Here is a 23,960-nt window from a genome sequence, read left to right as displayed (position 1 = left end):
AGAATGATGCTTGTAGATCAAAGATTGAAAAGCCATGTGGTGGTGTGGTTAAAGTGGGCAAGACCTGGATTCAAGGCCTTACTCAACCATGAAGCGCACTGGGTAAACATGTAAACTTGAAATCACAGTAACTCTCACTCGCCCTAATCTACCTCATGGGATTGTTAGGATGGTATATACATACAAAAAATTAATGATACAGATCTGTTTTCAGCACATGGTATAACCATGCAATGCAAATATAATATATGGGTTATAAACAAAATAAAAAACCTTCAGCTAATCACGATGACCACAGTTGTATATTTTATGGCACACTTTCCATATGACGTGCAAGAAACAAAAGATGCTCAATATGCATCTCAATTAAATTGTCAGTTTATCTGTGCTTTAGGCAATTTTATAGACCTCACATGGAAAACAGTTGAATCACTTTCATTCCAAGAAGAATTCTTCACCATCTCTTTCTGTTTTGCTTTGACCACAAAAACCAAGTACTTCCAACATAACCACATTATAACTGCAAGTGTAAATGCATCGTTGGTAATCTTTTGTCATGTGTGAAAACGTAATTTCTTTATAAATGCTGTCTGTGATTTGTAAATGCAATGCAGAATGAATTAGTCTTTCCAAGAACAATGAAGCTTTGAACAAAATATTTCCACAAAATCTCATTTAATCTTATTTTACAAACCACAATACTTTTGACTCCTCAATACAGTTTTATAAAATGACAATTTACCATCATAACAGGAGGATGGGAATTAGAGGCCCTGATTTCAGGTAAATCAACAATGAACTCAGGTTTTATTTTTTCTTCTTCAAAATATTGTTTTAGAACTATGTTTTACATTTCAAGGCTCTTTCTACGGGTCCACACTGTTAACAATTCAGTTTTTCAAGTGAGCGAAATCAGGAATCTACTATGCTGTCCTGTGGATTCCAAGTTTCATATATTAAAGTACTAGCTCTCCACCTGTTGACTTAATTTTGAAGTTATTCGCTATAAGTGTTTATTGCTAGAAAACTATAAGAGAACTAGAAAAGTCCAGTAGGAAATACTGGTTCAGAGCCATCCATTCATAGATTCAGGCTCTCAATTAACATGGCCACATCTCACATTATATTGGTGATCTCTGTGTACAGGTACCATGGCAGGTACTGTGTTTCTTTCCATGTCGGCACCATTGGCTCCCAGTGAGGAATGATTCTGGCATGGAAAGGAACCACATAACTGACCTGACGGAAAGTTTCTGTCTGTAAACATTAAGAGATCAGGGTCAGATACAACCAGATGGAAGCAGTTCCAATGTTGCAATGCTAATATACAAACCAGCTTGTTGAGAGTGGCTTGGATACCCTCACGGTGGCTTTGCATACTCATTTGCCACATGGATGCCTGCAGTTTGGGACGCATGAGAATTTCCAGCGTACGTGCAAAAGGATGTTAAAGCATCTCTTACCAGTAACACATTCAATATAGCTTGCCACTGAAGGGCAGTCATGGCCACATACCAAAACCCACAGAGATTGGGCATCCTAAGTGCACATCTGAAGTTTACATTCGTCTTTTACCCCTTCAGGCAGCCTCTTCACTTTCACTGTTGTTGCTATGCCAGATTGTTAACACTTCAGTTATATTGCACTGGTGTAATTGTTGTGGTACATTACTGTAAGTACTTGTCTTAATACCGGGCATTATTATTATTATTTGCAAAATGACAAAGAATAATACTAACCTGTTCTTCTCACATGAACATTGTGAAGATCAAAAATTCAGTGTCATTAAGTACCTTTCATGCTTAAAAGATACTTATCAAGATGGATTTGGTTATTTTTATACAAAGATCTTCATGCTCTTATAAAATCTTAGTGGAATCACAGTGAAAAATGTTTAATTAATGCTTGTGTGTAACTGTTAACAAATGGGAAATACAAATTATTAACCTAAGGATTCTGATGTAATCATGAAATATCAGATACTCGATGTTCTGTTTTTTGTGCAGATATTTACAGATTTCATCCTTATAGACACTACCATCACACTGCAAGTCTGGCAGCTTACTGGAAGTAGAATTAAGTGTCAAAGAAATAACGTTGGATTCTGACATTTGTGGGGAAATGCTCACTGCTCACACCTGATACAATAAATAGATCTACTGTGTGATTTTTAATGTAAACAAGACAGTAGAGCAGTGCAAAAAACACCATTGTACTGTTAACACCCCACGGAAGAAAGTGGATGTTTCAGCAGCACACGTGTTCTAGGAGGCTGAATGAACACCATTACGCAAATACAAAAATCAGCTAGAGTTTGTTATGAGCTATTTCAGATTGCAATGCACACACACATTCTCTCTCTCTCCCCCCAGACACACAAAGACCCCCCTCACACACACTTTGTTACCTTAAAAACTGAAATCCTCACTACCTATAAACAGAAAAAGTAAACACTGTTTTTTCCTGCAATTCTAAGGAAAGAAAGCCCACTTGCTAGGATACCATTCTATCAAAATGTTTCAATTCTCCAATATTAGCAAGCTCACAGTGGAGTGTGACAAAGGACATTAAAAATACCCAGTTAATATTGCACAATGTTCTCTGTGCATGAAATAATACAACTCTCTCTTGTTGTTTTATATTTTATTCATTTTGCTCTTAATTACGCATATTCTGTTCACCCAAGATGTGCAAAATTGGAAATGGAAGCAGATGTTTAAATGTTCAAATGAAATGAAGCAGAGGTGAATTCAACTGAACAAACAAAAAGCTACAGCTGTTGAAATAGAGCTGCTTCAACTTTTGTGGTCGTTATTACCACCATAGCAAAAACAGGAAAGAAACAAAAGAGAGTGTCTTTTGAGCAAGCAGCAAATGTACTGAAAGAGTGACCTCTAGTGGACTGACAGGCCTCGGTGTGGTAGCTACATTACTAAGACCTGGCTTACAACCAGCTCCAATCCATGTTTGGGAAAAGAAGGCACAAATCATTGTAAAGACCAGATTTCTCTTAATTTTTTTTCTTTTTGTACACAAATGTACACAAATGTAAGATTTCTTGTACACAAATGTAAGATTCATCTTGTAGATAATTTTTGGACGTAAGATTGCATATGTAATAGTATTTAAAATAACACAAATTAAGTTGCTTTATGTGAAGCACAAAGAGAGAGAGAGAGAGGCAAACAAACAATTCCTCACCCAACATTCATTTCTGGCTATATGCAGTACAAATATTTTAAGAACCTGTGACAAAAGACAATTTAAAAATTTAAAATAATAAAACCTGTAAACTGATAAACCTGAAGTACACTTTACTTATGGAAAATATCATTAAAATAGTACCACTATGAACTAAACTGCCTGAGTTTTCAATTTGTTTGTGAACTTGAAGTAGAGAAGATTTTAGCACAGTTAGAACAATTTCAGTCACAACAAGTGCCATGCTTGGGCAACTGCATCACATGAAAATTTTCCCTCCTCACTGGAATTCGTGTTGTGCTATTAAAACTCTTGTGCTAGTTGTTCAAACATCAGGATGTAGAGGCAGGTCCTTACTCATTTGGCACAAAGTTATTTTGTCTGGGGTATACGTTTTGAGTCTCTGTCACAATGAATAATACAACATTCCATATCTCAAGTATTCACTTTGATTGAAGAGCTTTCTTTATATCATTAACCTCCATCTAGAAAAGGAAAAAAAATCCAGATTAATTATTTTCCTGTGGTTGGCTACTTTAAGCAAACAGTAAGAACACCAAACATCTAATACATGTTTAACACTAGGTTAGCAGCACGTTACATCTCCAATTTAATGTTAGGAATGATTGAAGGCAGGACTGAAAGTAAAACAGCAAGTACCGTATGACCACTATGTGACTTTGGTTATCCATGCCTTGGTTGTTGCTTGTTTGAATTACACCAATACATTTTATATGGGGCTACCCTTGAAGATGTTTTTGAAGCAGTATACTACGAGTATGAACATATCTCACTTCTGTTGTTCTGGCTGCACAAGATTCTGCATGTGATTTAAGATGCTGGTTATGACCATTAAAGCACTAAACTGATTTGGAACAAGGTACTTGATGGACTGCCTCTGTCCACACATGTCTGTCCATGCTCTGAGATATTTGGGGGAGGGGGCTTTTGCACAATCCACCACTGCTTATGGTACGAATCATGGAAACACTAGACTAGAGTACCTTCTTGGTGGTGGCCCCTCCCTATGGAACTCCTGCCAGTGGAATGTTTGTTTGGCCCCTTCCGTTTCAGTATTTCACAGAAAACTGAAGACACACCTTTTCCAGTCGGCCTCCAATATTTGACTGTTTCTCAGTTACTGGTGTTATGTGCTTACTGTTGTTTTGGGCTGATTATTATTGTTGTATGATTATATTGTACTTTATTAATATTGTAAACCACCTTGCATTATTAAAAGAGGTAAAGTAAAATCTTTATAAAACAAATAAATGCACAATAACTAGTTATACCGGAGCCCCATTTATAGCATAGCTCTGCTTACTACAGTTCAGAAACAAATCATTCCACTTGGAAGATGGCATACTCCCTTTGAGAAACACACACACACACACACACACACACACACACACACACACTCACTCACGAGCAGTTTAACTTAGGCCACTGGTCAAATGGCTGCACTAGCTCCCCATTTTTTTCTGGGTCCGATTCAAGGTGCTGGTCTTGACCTACAAAGTCCTATATGGTTTGGGGCCAGGGTATCTGAGATACTGCCAACTTCTGTACAATCATGCTTGTCCGCTCTGGTCATCGGAGAAGGCCCTTCTACAGGTGCTGTCATTTATGGAGGTGGAAGGGATGGCAGCAAGGAATAGTGGCATCACTAGGATTCGTGTCACCCGGTGTGGGAGGCCTGCGCGTCGCCCCATGCAGTGGGCGTGGTGATGTACCATCGCCCTGCCCCCACTGGTTTTTTGGTTGTATCTTTTGTTAGAACACAGACATTTCAATGTGGTTTGTTTCACTGCATTCTGCATGAAATTACGCATTGATTGATATATAACATGATGGTATTATTCCTCCAGACTCTGATTTTAGTGATTTTGAAAACTTGTAGAGTCTCACAGACACAAACACCCCTGTGTCAACTTACTAATACCTTATTACAGCAGTTCTCAAACTTTTAGCACTGGGACCCACTTTTTAGAATGACAATCTGTCCAGGACCCATTGGAAGTGATGTCATGACCAGAGGTGACATCATCAAGCAAATTAAAATAAATAATTATAATTAAATTAAAAGAAATAATTAAATAAGGGGGAGTCAGTTTTGTTCCACCAAGTGAATCTACACTGAAGTAAGTCCTATTGTGGTCAATGGGGCTTACTCTCAGGAAAGTGTGGGTAGAATTTCAGCCTGTGAGCTCAAGCCTATGCATGTCTACTCTGAAGTAAGTCCCACAGTGGTCAATGGGGCTTACTCTGTAGTCTGCCTGCAATAACACCCCTCCCCAAAGCATCAGTGAGATTTCCAGCCCTCCCCAGTGCCCAGTTGAAACTTCTTCTATTTCAGGAATATCAAGATAAAGACCCACCTGACTTCTGTGCAAAAGTGCACAGTGCAAAATAAGTGCAAAATAGAAAACTTTCCCCTTACCAGTTCAAGCCTCTTTTTTTGTCCTTTTTTAGTGAGGAACATGGGAGGTTAGAGGCTGCCTTCTGGAGCAGCTCCATCGGATCGGCACCATTCTGGTGTCCTCACATTCCCCATTGCCTGGCCTGACCACCTGCCAAAGCAGTCTGCCTACTCACAAGTAAACATGACCATGAGGCTGCTTCGCTTTCCATAGGGCTCAACAGACTGCAGCTGAGAGGGAGGGAGGGACCTCATCCCTTTTGTGTTTTTGGAGACTGCATTCATTGGATCAGGACCATTCTGGTGTCATTGGATTCCTCGCAGCCTGCCCTTTCTGATGGACTATGGCAAGTACGCCTACTCGCGAGTAAACATGCGATATGGCTCACTTTCACTTTCCATAGGGATCCATGCATTTTTTCTTTCCGGTTGTTTGGTCATAACTTTTGAAGGAAAGGAACTGTTTCAATTCTGTTTTTTGCATTGCATTTTGCTGGACATTCCGCATCCAATGGTGTATGGCATGACCGGCTAGCTCCTAATGCTGCAATTTCAGCGCATCCTTCCCCCAGGGCGCGTCATCCCCCCAGGGTGCGTCACCCCCCCGGCACGTCACCTGATGTGGCCCACACCCCCCGCACTGCCCTAGTGACGCCAGTGGCAAGGAATAATGCCTTCTCAACAGTGGCACCAATTTCATGGAACTCCTTCTCTCTTAGTTTTTGGATTGGTCCCTTTAGAGAACTTCCGGCAGGGCCTAAAGACATGGTTATTTAGATAAGAACATAAGAACAGCCCCACTGGATCAGGCCACAGGCCCATCTAGTCCAGCTTCCTGTATCTCACAGCGGCCCACCAAATGCCCTAGATCAGATTTCTAGGTCTTTTAATATTGGATATTGTGGTTCTTTTAATTGGTCTGACCCCTTTTTTGATTGCTGTTAGTTTGATGAGTTTTACCTTTTTAATGTGATATTTTAATGCTCCCTTGTTTTAAGTAGACATTTAATGTTTATGGTTTTTATGGAAACTTTATATTGTAAGCTACTTTGAATGCCCTTGGGGGAGATAAAGCAGGATAGAAATTTAGTAAGTAAGTAAGTAAGTGCCCAATCCGGTGGTCGGCGGCACGGCTCTGTGCCGCTGACCATAGCTGCAAACGTGCCATAAGGCATGTTCACGGGGCTCACCGCTGGGCTCCCGCTGGTGCTAGCCCAACGCCGGCTGGTGCTGGGTTAGTGCGGGGTGGTCACCCAGCTTCCACGGCTTGGCGGTCTTCCAGAACCGTTTATTTTTTCTGCAGATTTTGGGATTGTGAAGAGCTCCAGAAGGATCTCTCCAAATTGGGAGAATGGGCAGCAAAATAGCAGATGCATTTCAATGTAAGTAAGTGTAAAGTAATGCACATTTGGGCCAAAAAAAACCCAAAACTTTTTAAATAGGCTAATGGGCTGCCTGCCACTGATCAGGAGAAAGATCTTGGGGTGCTGGTGTACAGCTCAATGAGAGTGTTGACCCAATATGTGGCAGCAGTGAAGAGGGCCAACTCTATGCTCAGGATCATCAAAAAAGGGATTGAGAGTAAAATGGCCAATATTATAATGCCATTGTACAAATTGATGGTAAGACCACATCTGGAGTATTGTGTACAGTTCTGGTCACCACATCTCAAAAAGGATATAGTGGAACTGGAAAAGAGCGTGGCCAAAATGATTACTGGGCTGAAGCATCTCCCTTATGAGGATAGGCTATGAGCATAATGAGCGTTTGGGGCTCTTCAGTCTAGAGAAAAGGTGCTGAGGGGGGCATGATTGAGATGCACAAGACTATGCATGGGATGGATGTTCTTTTTCCTCTCACACAACACCAGAAACAGGCGACATCCACTAAAATTGAATGTTGCGAGAGTTAAAACAGACAAAATAAAATATTTCTTTACCCAGCATGTAATTAATTTATGGAACTCCTTGCCAGAGGATGTGGTGATGGTGTCTGGCCTAGATGTCTTTAAAGATGGATGAAAAGTCCATCACAGGTTACAGGCTGTGACAGGTACGTGCAACCTCCTGATTTCAGAAGTAGGCTACCTCAGAATTCCAGATGCAAGGGAGAGGCACCAGGATACAGGTCTCTTGTTGTCTTGTGTGCTCCCTGAGGCATCTGGTGGCCCACTGTGAGATACAGGAAGTTGGACTAGATGGGCCTTTGGCCTGATTCAGCAGGGCTCTTCGTGTTCTTAGGCCTCTTTGGTTTCTTTTCCTAATAAATGTCTCATGTATTCAGGTACATGTTTAGAGAGCTGCATATAGCTCCTTGATTTCAAGTTCAACCAAGGAAGTCAGCAGGACGCATACACACCTAGGAAAGCTAAGACTCAGTGACTGCAACTTTTGCTGCACAGCAAAAATATGTTTCTAAAACTTAAGCTTTGTAGAAGTGTGACCATTGGTTGTATCATTAAATCACACATTCTCAGGAGCTTCAATTTCATCTTCCTATATATCAATGGGAGTCTTGCCATTGATTACAACAGAGCCAGAGATTTGCTCCATATTATATTTCCCATTGTTGAAAGAAAGCTATATATTTGCCTTACAAAATTTTTAAGACAGTGTGTTTTTTTTAAAGTTTAACCATTTGTTTCTCTCTGTAAAGTCCTCTCAAGCCATATATAATTAAGGTACCTGTAATCGTAGCCGGATCTTCTTTTCTTCATCTAATTCAGACAGCAATTGTTTAATCTCTTTCCTAGATAAAACATAGAAGTGATTGTATTTTCATATTGCATGTATTTTTAGATATTATTATAACCCTTTTTCCTACAAATGTTCTATGAACTAGACCCTACAATGGTTAAGACACAAATGTTGCTCTAGTAACATGGCATTTAGACATTTCTTTGAAGTGGTCCAATCCAAGACCAGGAGTTGCAGATGGAATAAGAAATAGGGATATCTTACTCCATATCTTACTCCACTTGCAACCTCTGGACCTGGATTGGAGGCTTGCATGCTTTCTTCTCTCTTTTCCTTCTTCTTGCCAGTTGGGCATTGTCCTTGGTGGTTCTGTGAAACTGTAGGACAAAGATAGTGTTTGGAGCCACTCCACCTCTTTTACCCTTCAAGGGAGTGAGGCAGAATGAAGTGAGGAAGAGCCCAGCACCCCATGTGAGGGCGAGATACTCTGCTCCTGCTCCAGTGCAAGTTGGTGTCATCCCTGTGTGGGCTAAATGATTAATATACATGGGAAGAAGTAGTACATGGTACCACAGCAATTCTTAAAAGGACTGATTCTTACTTTTGCTGGTCTTTCATGGTTTCAATAATAGTTCGTAGCTCCTTAACTTGTGTTCTCAGCTCTTCCAAAGATGCTTCACCTTGGCTGGAGTGATCGGTCTTTGGCTTTCCTTCAGTACTGAACAAAGATGGGGAATTTGACCTATGGCCTGTTGTTCCTACTGAAACTGAATGAAGTGCAGGTGTAGATGAGGATGATAATGAAGATGGAATATTGCTTCCACTTGTCAAACTTCCTGGCTTGGCAGGCAATGAAGCTTTGTTATCAGATACCTATTAAAAAGACAACACACACAAGTATTAGGATACCAACAATATGTTTTCTAGCTATGTGTTTCTTGACCCAGTAGCCATGCCAAAGGCACATTGGACAGATGCTTCATATAGTTGGTCATGGAATAAACAGCACAGTTTCACGCTGCTACTTAGATATGCCTTTCCAAAATGATTTTATCATCAAACTGACATTAGCCTGCCATGGGTCATCCTTCACCCATGGAAGCACTGCTGGCCAGCTTTCGCTCTGAATTGCTTTTACTGACCAGAAAGAATGTCACCAAAGACTGGGTCACTATGAAAAAAGTCAACAGAAATTATATTAAAGATAACAGGACAGAAAAGAAAAATATTCTTTTTTGTAATATGAAAGAAATCAAAGTGATAGCATTTGGCTGAATATTTTTTTAAATGTCAAATGTATCTAATTAACTTTGCTCTGAACATGGCCACCTAAAAGCATCATTATAAGTTTGTGCTACAGACAAAAGAATTTAGATTATGGAAGGAAGTGACATTTTCCCAGAAAAAAACAACAACTGCAATAAACAGTTGCCAAAATGTTTCTAACGTATTTTATAATGCACTACTGTAGATACTTGAATATAGGTTGATCACATAGATAAGTCAAGGACAGATTTTGAGCCAACAATCATGGAATTTTCTATGACCCTCAGATAAGTCAGGGACGGAAGTTTAAATTTAAGGGGGTATCTGACTATAGTTTTGTCTGATTTTACCTGAGGCCAGATCCTGAAAAATAACCTACCAGTAATTGTTACCCAAGAACTATACAGTCTCTATTAAAAATATAGGAAAAGATCCTCAGATACATTTTTATTCATTAACTTTTTAAATTCTGGTCTTCACAATCTTTTTGTAAATACTATCAGAGTAAGTGCACCATAAACAATATACCAGTAGAATCATTAATCAAATCCCTCTTTAAGGTGCCTGGGGTGTTAAGCCAGAGGTTCTACATATAACATTTAATACATAATGGGGAGTGTACTATTCAATTCACAGTGGAGAGACAAGCAACAAGGAATGAGTGTAAGCAAGTGCAGCCATACAGAGTTGCAACCCGATTTACTCAGAAGTAAGCACATTGCTTTTCATGCTTAAAGAATGATGCACTGAATTGGAGCCTTGGACTTTGTTTCAAACGGAAATGAGGATTACATCCTGGTGTTCTAAAAATCAGACCTCTGCCAAACATTTGCAAAATGGAACAAGGGTGCAGAAGGGTTGGGTGTGATCCTGCCAAAGAGAACAAGGCTTGCTTGATTTAAATGGAGTGCTGAGCCCTGGCTTATGTTTTTCTTAAGAGGACTGCAAAGGTTAACTTTGGCTGCAGCTTGCCTGGAACCTGGTTGCCTTGGAGACTAAGGGTCCAATCCTATCCAACTTTCCAGCATTGATGCAGCTGTGCCACTGGAGCATGTACTGCATCCTGCAGTGGGGGGGGGGGCACTCACAGAGGCCTGCTCAAGGTAAGGGAATGTTTGTTCCCTTACCTCAGGGCTGCATTGCAGCTGCATCTGCACTGGAAATTTGGATAGGATTGGGCCCTAATTGCCCTGTCATTATCTCTTCATTGTCCTCTTGCTCTCCTCTGGGCTTTTCCTGGCAGCTGTGATGTGCCTGAACAGCCCTGATCCTTTAGTGACCTCGCATATAGATGAAGAGATGATTGACGCTCAATTTATTGGCAGAAATTTCTCACTTTATAGGTGAGCATCTACGGTATGTGAAAAAAATCTGAAATAAAGAAATCTGTACAAGTTGGTAGATCTCTTCTAAATGTCTTGGAAGAAACTGAGATTGTCTGCAATATGAGATTGTACTCTGCATAGGAGAAACATCCCAGATAGACACAGAAAATGGAAAATCCAGACAAATTCCTACTTAACCATAACATTGGCTGGTTTTCCCAACTGATTTCTTAGCAACAGTTTAGACCTAGTGAGTCATATGGCAATCCTCAAGATCATATACCATGGACAGAACATTATGTGACTCCCAGCAGATGTCATTTTGATTTTTTTCCTTTCATTCTTTTTTTGGGTGTTTGTGTGTGGGGGAGGGAGGGATCAGTTGAATGTGTGGCCGAGATTGGAGGCTGAAATACTACAGGAATCAGATTTTGTGTTTACTGCCTAATGCATATTTTGCAGTAGTACGTAGTAGTAACAACAACAACAACTAGGTATTTATATACCGCCTTTCTGGTCATCGGATTACTCCTCTGACTTTATTCAAGGCGGTTTACATAGGCAGGCGTTTCTAAATCCCTCAAGGGGATTTCTACAATTATAGAGGTTCTTTCTTTCAAGAACCAACAACATTTCAGAATGGATCTTTCTGGTTTGGTCTCACTTCTGGCCTCCAGTTCTCCCATGCAGGCTGACAAGCAGCTCCATCTCTCACATGGAGGGCAGCCAAGACGCTTCTTGCTCACACCAAGAGCAGGTGGAATCACTCAGCTAAGCTTGTCAGCTGCTTCAAGGTCTTGCCATTCTCAGCCGTCCAGGGAGCTGCCGGTGTCCTCAAACTGGCAACCTTCTGATGTTATCTTCGGGCAAATGGAGACTCTACCCTCTAGACCAGACCTCCTGCCCATACTTATGGTTTTACTATACTGGGGACCATCCCCACTTTTGTTAAAAAATATCTCAAATAACTTACTGGTGATATTTTAACTTACTAGTGATATTGTAACAGTCTTTGCTTTCTTCAATGGTTCAGCTACTTTGTGTGGAATAGAAACATGCTCTTCCTTCTCATCTTCAGGACTTGGTGAATCAAAAATGTCAGGACTTGATAGTGAAGACTGTGGGGACACAAGAATATGTTCTTTCTATGAATACTTTAAAAAAGCTTATTTAAATTCATCAAAAAAAAAATCATTATATCTAATCCAAGACAAAAAAAATGCATGCCGTAACCAGCTATGGACCAAATTCAAACATTTGAACTACCCAAATTCTACAAAATGTTTCAGGATGGAGTAGGGTATTTTTGGTAACATAATGAATTGCCCTGCAAAGTTAGTCGTTTGATCAGGCCACAAACTAGTAAGAGAAACTCATACAATCAGCTCTTTCCATTTGGTTGCCTCTCTCTCTCTCTCTCTCACACACACACACACACACACACACACACAGAGCACATAGAACCATATCATGGGGTAGCAGCTCCTAAAATGCTGCAGATGCATTCAAAGAGACTTAAACTGTAGTGATTATCCCAAGATGTAATGTTTAAGAAGCTGAATCAATAAACTTGCATTGGAGAAACATAGAGTGAAATAAAAATCACGTTCTAAAAAATAAACTACAATGACCAATCAGATTTTTCTGGGAAGCCCAGAAGCAGGACTGGCATTCAAAAGCATATTACCTCCTAATCTGAAGGTAGCACATAGAATTGTCACCCCTCTCGTTGGCGGTGTGTGCAGAAAGGTACAAAGAGGCAACTCAATGAATAGTATGAAGAAATGGGATAAAGCAAAGTGCCTTCCATATTTTGTTTAAAAGAATTGAATGCTGTATAGTCCTGCCCACCACTGTGCAAGTTACACATGCTTTGGCAGTGCTTCAGGTGGAAGATTAAATTAAACCATTCTTAGTGCAATGCTTGAGGGCCCAATCCTATCCAGTTTTACAGTGCCGGTGCAGCCATGCCAATGGGGTGTGCACTGCATCCTGTAGTGGGAGAGGCAGTCACAGTGGCCTCTTCAAAGTATGGGAACATTAGTTGCCTTATCTTGAGGCTGCATTGCGGCTTCACAATTTCGGAGCTGGAAAATTAACATAAGAATATTGGCTAGGATTGAGCCCTAGGACACGTACTAGCAATCAACTTTAGGCTTTCAGCAGAGTATCAATGCTACATGTGGATGCCCATATATATTGGATTAAAGGCTAGTTGTGTTATCAAGCAAGTCTACCAGCCATGTATGCAGAACCATATAATTGTGAATATTCCAAATTAAGTGTGTGGCTTAGGCCTGCTTTTGAGCAGACAGTGCAACTGCTCCACTTCCAAAAGAGCCAATTTTGTGAGCAGTTTCAAGGAACAAATGCTTCACACTGAAGAGTAGGTTGTGGTGTATATTTGTGACCATCTTATCTGCTGAAAGCTGAAGTTGCCCCCCCCCCATAGGCTCTCCTACATTTAAGTGTAGTGCCCCAAATGCATTTCCTAAATACTGACAAAAGTGGGGGGGAGGCCCTCTCAGGTGATCTTTGGCATTACACTGATTTTGAGAGTATGGATTTGCTCTTAGAGATTCATTTTAAGAGACAACCATCAGTTTAGACCTTGAAAGTGCTATTCCAGAAAGACATTCATATCAATCTGAACTTAAGTATGGATCATTAAACCAAGATATTTTATGGATGTGGTAATAATGACCATCTTTCAAGAAGGCAATTATCAGTAGTTCAACCTTCCTTGTCTCATACATAAAGTAAGCTTTGACATGGTTGCTACATCTCATATCCTATAAAACCATTCAGATGCAGGTGGAATTTTCCCCTTTTAATAAGAGAGACCATGTCTTGCTTCTTCTTGCTTCTGACTTGCTGCTAAAATTCAATCAGCTAAGCTTTGATACTTTTTTCAAATACCTCTCTGGGTTTGATGAACCTAAAGAACTGGGAGTGGAAGGAAAACAGTGGCTAATCCTGTCCTTTAAATTCCTGCGTGACAGCACATGCAGCCTCTGCATCACAGAGCAATATAATCATAGTTCTCACACTTCTGCATGTTTAAGATGCTGAATTAAATAGAAGAGCAACTTCAGATTTTAGTTCCACTTCATTATGTAATGCTCTGCTGCAAGGTGTAAAACATTCTTAAAATTATTAACTGTTTATGTATTATTCTAGATCCTAGTTTTCTTTGTTCAAACAAAAAGCAAAAATCTGCAGCAATTTCCACAGAAATATGGAAACACAGTGTTTCCCAAACTGTGGGTCAAGAACCATCAGTGGGTCATGAGTAGATTTTCATTGGGTCACAAAACATTTTTGAAACATTTTTGAAACATTTTAAAAACCACTTTGCAAGCACGCTTGCCTGGTTTGCAGAAGAAAACTTTTAGCTAGAATGATATGAGGTAATCTTCACACCCCCAAATTATTTATTTATTTATTGGATTTGTATTCCGCCTTTCTTCCCGAAGGGAACCCAAGGCGACTAACAATCAAGTTAAAAAATACAGATAAACATTAAGAATACACAAATTTAAATGATGTTCTGATGTTTTTTTGGTTTAGATCATGTGAACCCAGTCTTTTGTCCAGCCTGGAAGTCCCTAACTGCACATCTTGTTCTCCAGTTCAGCCTTCTGGATACCCTGGAATGTCTGCAAAGGTTTAGGAGTCCTTGAACTCTATTTCTAGGGAAGGTCTAGCACAGTGGAGTCCAAACCCCTGGGGAGGGTTTTATCTAGCCCTTGAGGTTCCCTAACCTCTCAGAGCTAAAAATAACTAAAAAGATGCACTTGAGGGTATATTCCTCATTCAGACACTAGAGGTGCTGAATGCAACTCAATGTAATGGGAAGATATTATTCCAGTGGCTCTCAAACTGGGGCATCACGATGCCCCAGTCAGAGAGCCCTGGTTTTTGCCCCCTTAGGGGGCGGGAGGGGGGACGCAGTGACATGATCGCCAGGATTGCATTGCTTTGCAGGGGTGCAGAGGCTTGCTGAGACTTACCCACAGCCTGCAGAAGCCTCCCAGGAGTGCAGGGAGCCCTGTGCCAGCCTCCGCAGGACTCCCCAACATGCAGAGACAGGCAAAATAACGATCATGACCCATTTCTGGTTTGCAACTGTGAAAGTGGAGGTGAGTTGCGATCATTATTTTGCCTGTCTGAATGTTGGGGAGCCCTGTGGGGGCTGATATGGGGCTCCCCTCACCCCGGGAGGCTGCTGCAGGCTGTGGTAAGTCTTAGCAAACCCCTGCACCCCTCCAAAGTGACGCAATCCTGGTGATTGCATAGCTGCCTTCCCCTCCCCCACAAGGACTTACAGCAGGGTTTGAACTCCCTGAGAGTTTGAGAACCGCTGCATTATTTCATTACATTGCATTACATTCAGTACTTCTAGTGGCTGAATGGGATATATAACGATGCTGGGAGACCTGGAATATAAATATAATGTTAGTTAAAATGGAACAGAGACAAAAGTTTGAGATTAGCATCAAAGGTTGCTTGATGCTTTTTCAACATTCCTCCCTTTTCCTGTGCAAATCAATTTTGCCCTCTGCTCCCCTCCTCCTTCCATCCCCACTCACTTACTGTATTCAATCAAACTCTCAGCACATCCATCCTCCATGTATTTATTACTTATTTATTTTCCAGCCCTCAACACCATGTCAGATACTTGTGCAGACCTTGTGCTGAAAAGTTTAGACACCCCTGGTCCCGAAAATGTCTACACACACATTCCATATGTAATTTCTCTAGCAATCTCAGGAGTACAGGACCCCTCTTATTATTAATTAATAATTTAGATCTCTTTTTTTGCCTAGTGGGTTACGATCAATTGTTGTTTTAAAAAGTCAGTCCTGGTACTAAAAAGTTGGGGAAGCACTGTCTTAACAGATTGCTTTTCAGTGAACTAATTAAGGAAAAACAGAGCTCTTTGAGCTTATAGGAAACTTCTGTGCATTTACTGAAACCAGATCATGACCAATGCATTATTTGCATTACTGGATGAAGAAGGAATGTGGATATAAAGCAGGGGGTCCAAACTTTTTGGCAGGAGGACCACATCATCTCTCTGACACTGTGTTGGGGGCTGGGAAAAATTGAATAAATTTTTGAATTTTATTTTGAAATAAATTGAATAAATTTACATAAATGAATATATTAGAGATGGCACTTAGATGAATGAATGAAGGTTTCATGATAGCAAGGTTGGCCTTTCCTTTGCTGCCGCTGTTGCTTCACAAACGTGAAACAGTAAGCAGCAGAGGGAGCCCGTGGCCTGCAACTTGCATGAGAGCTTGAATACTTGGCCCTCGTGCTGAGAGCAGTAGCATCGGACCAGAGTGGGCTTTAGCAAGTCTTTGGTAGGCCAGAGGCTCATTGGAGACTGGGGCTCCCTGAGGGCCCCAAATGGCCCCTGGGCTGGGGTTTGGGCACCCCTGATATAAAGTATAAAAGATCTTCAAATGTACTTACAGATGTGAATGACTGTGATGGAGGTCTCCTACCGGTAGCTTTTGGTCTGGTAGTTGTTGGGTGGCTGAGCTTCTCAGCAACTGGTACTACAGAGTCAAACCCTTCCAGATCTTAAAAACATGAGGAAAAAAACCCAGATACAGTAAGAACTCTGAAGAGGGGAACAAATGATACTTGTCCAAGGTTATCCGCTGAGCTTCATGGCTGAGTGGGAATTTGAACCTGGTTCTCCCTGGTCCTACTCCAATTCTGTAATCATGATGACACTTGCTTTTTAGAATAGATGAAACTTCTACACTGTACTGATTTCTAGCTAGTTAAAAAGTAACTGAAACACTCAAGCACAGATAGTTTCACATTGAACAGCATAAATTACTGTTTTTACTAACAGTAAATAAATTACCAATTTAAGTGCACTGTCACAAACAATAATAAGAAAAGGTATTGAATTTATATACTTGCATGTGAAACCAAATGTAGAACTTGCACTGAAGACAACACACATTTTATTTTCAAATTGATACCTTTTGTTCTGTATTTTGTATTAAAAACATCCGGAAGTAACACATTAAAATCTAAAAGTGTTTACAGCATCACTTCTGAAAATGCACTACAGTTTTAGTGCGTTTGATACACTTAATACAGTGTAGTATTGTTAATTTCATTTCTTCACTGCTCAAGCAGATGATCCCTTTGACTCCTAACAGGGTTGCATCTAATTCCTCTTCTAATCGGGTCCTGTAGTATAGCCTGCCACAGTGAAAAGTTACACATTCTGTCACTCAATCTTTGGCAGCATATGAAGTTGCACATTGATCCCTGCAGAGGTCAGATGCAATAATTTACAGAGGAAAGCCTTCTATTGTGCACCTGCTGCTCAGTTGCTGAATGTAAATCCATTATCTGAAGCTGATCATCAATTTAATTAGATTGTTCTTCATTTCCACCAGAACACTTAACATCCAGTCAAACTATCTGCCAGCTGAGCAGAACAGGTTATGATATATCGAAATGGCTTCTCTAAGGTCACAGAGTTAATATAGCTTGATCTGACCCCTGGTTTCTCACTTCCTCAAGAGCAAGACTCATTTTCCATGGGAGTGACTCTTCTTCCAGAACAAGCAACTCTGGATGCCAATCATATTTTACAGAAAGAGCAAAGATTAGTTCATACTGGTTTAGAAAAGGATGTTTATCCCTCTACCAAGAAACCAAGACTATACACCAAGGCAGCTTCAGTGAAAAGACATTTCAATTTCCAAGACTTCCTGCTAGCAAATGGAAAACAGCCCACGATAAGACGGTTATGAACCACTAGGCATATTTGTGTACAGGTTGAGCAACCCTTATCTGAAGTGCTTGGAACCAGAAACATTTTGGATATCAGATTTTTTTGAATTTCCAAATACAGTACTTGCATATACATAATGAGAGATTTTTGGGATGGGGCTGAAGTTTAAACACAAAATTCATGTATGTTTCATATACTCCTTATACACCTAGCCTGAAGTTAATTTTATACAATATTTTAAATAGTTTTGTGCATGAAACAAGGTTTGTGCATGGAACACAGTTTGTGATTTTATTTCATTAAGGCAAAAGAAGTAAAAAAAATGTCATGTTGGCGCTCAAAAAAGTTCTGTATTTTGGAATACTCCATTTTTTGGAATTCTGGATAAGGGATCCCCAACCTGTACTAGTATAACTTTATTCACGCCTATGAGTAAATACTGCACATACTTCCCCCCTGGAAGCAAACAAGTTACACAGATCGAAAGACAACTAAGCACATAAAAGTCACACTTAGGAAAGGGTTACAGACTCAGCTCTGTCAGGAAATACTGAGAGCATCACAAGGCTAAACTGTACATTTGTACTCGCTCAAGAAGTTCTACAACCTCTCTCAGAGTTATTACCTGTTCTTTTTCGCCCAGTTGATCTTTAAACAACAAGCACATTCATGCAAAACCAAGTTTGATAATAAGAGGCTTCAATGGCTATCGTAAGATGGTGACACATTATGCACTTATACTTTTTACTACATAATTAGCCAGACCTGCACTGAAACAATGCTCAATTGGTGGAAGTGGCCATAAGATGGGGAAGAGGAAAGAGCAAACTAGGGTGGTGAGTTCTAAATGGGGATGGGGTTTGAAATCTGAACATGCCTGTTTGAAAAGTCTTTGCCCATTTCATGTTAAGCCCAGACCCGTTCTTGGATCCAGTTTTCTGACCTTACCACTGCCCACAGCTTCTGTGCTAGTTCTCTTTCAATTTCAAAACCAAACCAAATCAAACTCCTTAACTCTGTGAAGTGGGAGGGTTTCCTAGACATGGGAGAGGCCTTGTGAGTTTAAACCTTAGCTGCAAGTGATGCTCCTTCAGGAAAATCATTTCTTCAAGGGGATCACAGGGTTTGTGATTTTCTCAGTTCAGGAGGTCAAAGAAACTACAAATTCCACGAGCCTTGATAGGAATGATGTTCCTGAACATGGTCAGTTGATTCACTTCTACCCAAAGGTAGCATCTGCAAACTGGCTCTTGCATCTAGTGAGGCCTGCTTGCCCCTTTCCCTTACAAAATTACAAAGGTAATGGGGGGGATCGACACATTTCATCATTTCATTTCATCTTGTTTGGGGGTTTTTCTTTTTTTGCTTTCCTGATTTATTCTTGAAAACTCCCTTGAAAGTTTTTTTAGTATTCAGCAGGAACACTTGAAGAAAAATAAGGGGAGCTGTCTAGATGCAATAATGATGGTTTACACATCATTAAACAAGATTATATGCCTTTGGAACCAGTGGCGTACGTGAGAGGGGACAAGGGGGACAATACAAGGGGTGCCAGGCTTGGGGGGTGATGCTGCACTGCCATCCACTCCCCCTGTGCTGTCCTTCCCCACAGCACACAGTCAGCAACCAATAGTATCGTTGCACCAAGCTAATGCCCACCCCTTGACAGCTTCCCCACAGAGGTATTCAGAAGGCCAAGGAAGCCATGCACAGCCTACCCAGTCCTCAGAAGGCCTTCTAAGGCCTTCTGGAGGGTGAAAATTGTCACTTCGGGTTTTCGGCCCAAAACGCAGATACCCTGGCTCTCAGAAGGCGTTCTGGGGGCCGAAAATAGTCACTTCCAGTTTTTGGCTGGAGGCCTTAGAAGGTCTTCAGAATGCCAGGGTGGAGAAAGTGACAGTCATGTGGGGGCAGCATCCCTGGAGGTGTGCTCCCAGGTGGCAAAGTGGCGAGAAATGCCATTGTTTAGAACCCTTTGAGCGACCCATCTACTGGTCATCTGTATACGACTTGCTCAGGAGAAACCTGTAGGAAGGAGCAAGGAAAATATCTGAGAGGCAAGTATGGCAGTTTTGTTTTGCCACTATGGATACCATTACAGCTATGGTTGCAGAAAGCTCTGGAACTTATGCCTAGAACTACCGTCCAGAATGAGCCTGTCCAAAACCAACTCCTTCTGTGAAATCTTTAGATTGATCTCTTAATCCTTGTCTCCTGGTGACAACTAGCCTTAAGAATGTTTAACTGCATTCCAAACATCCATTCCTAATTACCCTTTACTTCTCATCCATTCAATTCCCTACATGGTTGTCCTTTGCGCCTGTCTACATTTAGACTGTAAGCTCCTAGAGAAACTTTTTCTCCCCTCTCTGTTACTCTCTTTGGAGATGGGTTATAAATCATTGGCAGAATACATGTTTTTGAATGCAGAAGGTTCCAGGTTCAATCCCTGACAACTCTTAGCAGGGCTAAGAAACAGTGTACTTCTAGTCAGGATAGGTATTACTGACGTAAATGAACTGACTCAGTTTAAGGCAAGTTCACTCAGTAAAATATATACTGATGGTATTGTCAAACCAACAGTGTTGTGAAACTGGGATCTGATGTTGTCAATACGCATGGCACTACAGCAGTGGTTCCCAAACTTTTTGACAGAGGCTCTCCTGATCTACTGGGCCACTGGCCACATCTCCCTGTTAGGGCTACAATCCTATACATTTTATAGGGCAGTGAGTTTTTCACAAGGATGCTGCCGCTCCCCTGGCCGGTTTCTATGGCTTCCCAGAAAGCCACAGCTCACATTTTGGGAACTGCTGAACTAGAGAAAGACCCTGAGGCAGTTGCCTGTAATGGGCAACAAATTTTAATGGCCCAAGAAACAGCTCAAATGATAGCCTCCATCAGAGCCCTTGAATACAATGACCCAAGGAAGCTAAGCCAAAGTGATTCCAATCCTCCTGTCTCTCTGAGGCAGTGAGAAAGACAAAGGGGTAGGTAAGCCTGGCAGATTCTGCAAGAGACAAAGAAAAGAGTAGCATTTGATTTGGCAGAGACTGGAATGGAATCTAAGCAGAAGAGCTGACATCAGCATAGCTGATGCTGTTTGTAGGAGTAAGCTACCTACTCCACCCAATTTTCAAGTCTGGAAACTTGCAAATAAAGTACATTTCAGAAAGACTCCACAAACCTCCAGCAATTTCTGCTCCAAATGAAGCCCAAACCCAGGTTGTGCCACAGTTCTTGGAATTTCTCACCGCTTGAAGATGTGGAGCATAAGCACTTACTTGACAATAGTAAAAAACGGTCTTGTCACCCCACCCTCCAACAGTTCCCTTCTGTAGGAGCTTCAGTCTCTCACAATTGCCATTCAGTCACAAGAACAATAACAACTTCTTAAAATATTAAGCTTAAACATAAGAACACACACATAATCAGGCTTCCCGCCTTAAGAAAAGCACCTTGTAATTCACTAATGAAGAAGAAAACCAACTCAATCAAAATTAAGACTTTGTTTATGGACACTTTCAACTAAAACTAAGAGAAATGTCATTATTGTAAGTACAAACAGCTTCAACAACAAAGGAGGGATTCCCAGATAATCCCAAGAATGGAAATGAACGTGCTTGCTCTGTGACAAGCTTACATGATACACCTAGAAAATGGTATAAGTGCATGCTTAGGACCTTTTCTTGGGTTCTGAAGAAAAAGAACCAGGGATGGGTAAATCCAGCATGGCTTGACTAAACTTGAGTCATGAGTCTCCACCCCGTTACTCAACTCAAAAACAAGTCATAATGGGGGCACTTTCCAAATTGCTGAGTCACCTTTTCACGACTCAGAAAGACCTGGTCTTTTTAATACACATGTCAGGCGTGGGGGAAAAACAAGGCTGCTGCCAGGGTATGTATGTGTGTGAGTTCTCTTTAATCACTTCCCTGCTATCTCTGCCCATCTGTAAACAAGGTGGGAGGGAGTGGGACTGCGTGAGAGCAGCAACAGAAGCAGCAAGAGGGAGGAGGGTCATGCGCAGCAGCTGAGGCTTACCAGGATGATCCAATCCTTTGCAGCTGTACTCGGAAGTACATTTCACTGCAGCCATTCATTCAATGGAACTTCCTCCCTTCCCCCTAAGTAACAACGGAGCTCACAGGAGCCACGTTATTGAAAAGCGTGATTCCTGTGAACCTCCCTGCCCCGTTTCTCTACCTCCTTTTTTCCTGGGCTTCTCCTCCTGCCCTACCTCATCCAAAGAAACAAACCAGATCACTCATCCTTCATCCAACGATCATCAGTTCCTTCCTATCAGAGGTGGCAAGAGAGCCTGCTCCCACATCCCTTACTCCTGTTTGGACGCGAAAGCAAAACACTAACACTTCCCTGCCTCCTGGCTGGAACTTCCCTCCTGCTCGCCTGGTCTGAATGATGGCCCCAAGAGATTTTTCACACTGTGAAAACAGTAAGAAAGCACACTCAGACACAGGTAGACTCGAGTCTGCCTGCATGGGGACAAGTGCCAAGTCAAGGGGCTTTGACTTGAGTGTTTTGCAGAGTCTTCCACACACACGACTCCAGTGTAAATGAGTCAGCAAAAAATGCTGATTTTCACAACATGGACTTGAGTTACCTGACTCAAGTTCCCATCCCTGAAAAGAACCAATGATAAAATTTATACTTCAAGGCCTTAAGGCTGATTTGCCCATTTCAGTAAACAGAAAGTCTTTCAAGAAACGTTTGAGGACTAGTGACCCCTTAAGTAATACATTCTAATACAGTTTTCACAACCGTTTACACTGAAATAAAAAATCAAAAGGGGTCATTAAAATTGACCTCTGCATCTCTTCAGTCTCTTATTTTGGGCATGGCTTGTGACACTGCAATCAACCAACATGCCTAAATACACATTAAACAAGTGGCAAGACATAAGAAAGTATTTGCTAAATTTAATCACTACAAAAATATACATGATTTCCTGTAGATTAGGAAGTACATTGAATAAATGACCATTAAAATTGGCTTAACCTACACATTTTTCAAAATAAAACTGTAATTACAGTAACGGTTTATATCACTCCTAGGATGGCCTGAAAATTGAGCTACTTTTAAATAATATCTTTACAATAGCACTAATCCAGTGGTCCAATAAGAGGATGGGAATTCTGGTATTGCGTGGCTTCCTTGTTTTTTTCCTTTTAACTCCAAAAACACAGTCTCTGCATGTGCATGAAACATTCTCAGAAAATCAGAGGCCCCTGCAAAGGCAGTGCATTATGTCCATTGTATGTTATTCATAATAATCAAAGTTAGCATTTGTATAGTTCTTTTTGAGTGTGCAAAGCACATGTGTATTACCATCCTTACAACATTTCTGTAGGAAATATTATTATTCCTATATGGTAACTGAGACTGAGCAGAAACGGCTTGCATAAGGCCACCTAGCAGAGTTAATGGCAGAGGTGAGATTTGAACCTGGAAGTTTCTGACATTCACAGACCAGTCTCAGCCGCTATCAGCCATTTTCAAGCTTTTTCATCTCATGGTGACAAGGTGCTACAGTTGTCAAGGCACACCATCAGTTTTTTGACAATTAACAAGGCACACCACACTGTGTCCCTACTAATAAATGACCCTTTCCAAAACTCCTGCAGTACAACCTAGTTGAAAACTGTTGCGCTACACTGTACCAGCTCACTAAGAAGTGTGCATCTAGTTTATTTTAACAATGGGTATATTAACAATTCTTTTGATTTAATTTATGATGTTGCAAAAATGTGTGTTTTAAAACTTTGTGGGCAACACATTTCATAATAATGAACTACGCTGTATGCATAATGAATAAGCATAAGGCAGTGTAATCTTTTTTAGAGGTATTTCATTTACAATTATGGACCACTTCTCAGTCTATGCAACAACCATATCGCTAACTGTAAACCAAACAAGATGTCCAGAGAATGATACAACACATGCAATTCATTCTCAGGTAAAATATGGGAGGAAAGACAGAAGGTGGAAAACAGCCTTACCATCATCAAGTGAAGAAGAGTTACCCATGGTAAAGGGATGTGAATAGGGAAAGCTTGAAGAAATGTGAGTGGAAAGGAAAAGAAAGGCATCACTAGAAATGTAGAAAAAGAAAAAAAAGTGTGAGGAGGAAAGGGAATAGATTTCTAAAGAAACTTAACAACAACAACAATAATAACAACAACAACGTTTTTTAAAAAGCATCAGGGGGTGAGTCACAGGTACATTTATGGAAAAAATACAGTGTGTGCCAATCTTCA

At 40.8% G+C, this 23,960-nt stretch overlaps 1 protein-coding gene across 2 annotated transcripts in view; it reads right to left on the bottom strand.

Annotated features, from left to right (window-relative positions):
• Window positions 1-3,064: 3,064 nt before the first annotated feature.
• The window catches only part of SH3KBP1 (SH3 domain containing kinase binding protein 1), a 190,308-nt gene continuing 169,412 nt past the window's right edge, over window positions 3,065-23,960 (bottom strand). For both annotated transcript variants that reach the window (XM_066619204.1, XM_066619203.1), the window contains 5 exons: window positions 16,392-16,501; window positions 11,900-12,025; window positions 8,918-9,189; window positions 8,305-8,368; window positions 3,065-3,686 (listed from right to left, as the gene is read on the bottom strand). In XM_066619204.1, the coding sequence (XP_066475301.1) occupies window positions 3,645-3,686; window positions 8,305-8,368; window positions 8,918-9,189; window positions 11,900-12,025; window positions 16,392-16,501 (614 nt within the window). In that variant the 3' untranslated portion in view covers window positions 3,065-3,644. The remainder of the gene's footprint in view (window positions 3,687-8,304; window positions 8,369-8,917; window positions 9,190-11,899; window positions 12,026-16,391; window positions 16,502-23,960) is intronic.

The sequence above is a fragment of the Tiliqua scincoides genome, chromosome 3 (assembly GCF_035046505.1).
Source record: "Tiliqua scincoides isolate rTilSci1 chromosome 3, rTilSci1.hap2, whole genome shotgun sequence".
Taxonomy (NCBI): domain Eukaryota; kingdom Metazoa; phylum Chordata; class Lepidosauria; order Squamata; family Scincidae; genus Tiliqua; species Tiliqua scincoides.
Note: the sequence above shows the minus strand (reverse complement) of the source record. Positions and strands in the feature narration are given on the sequence as shown.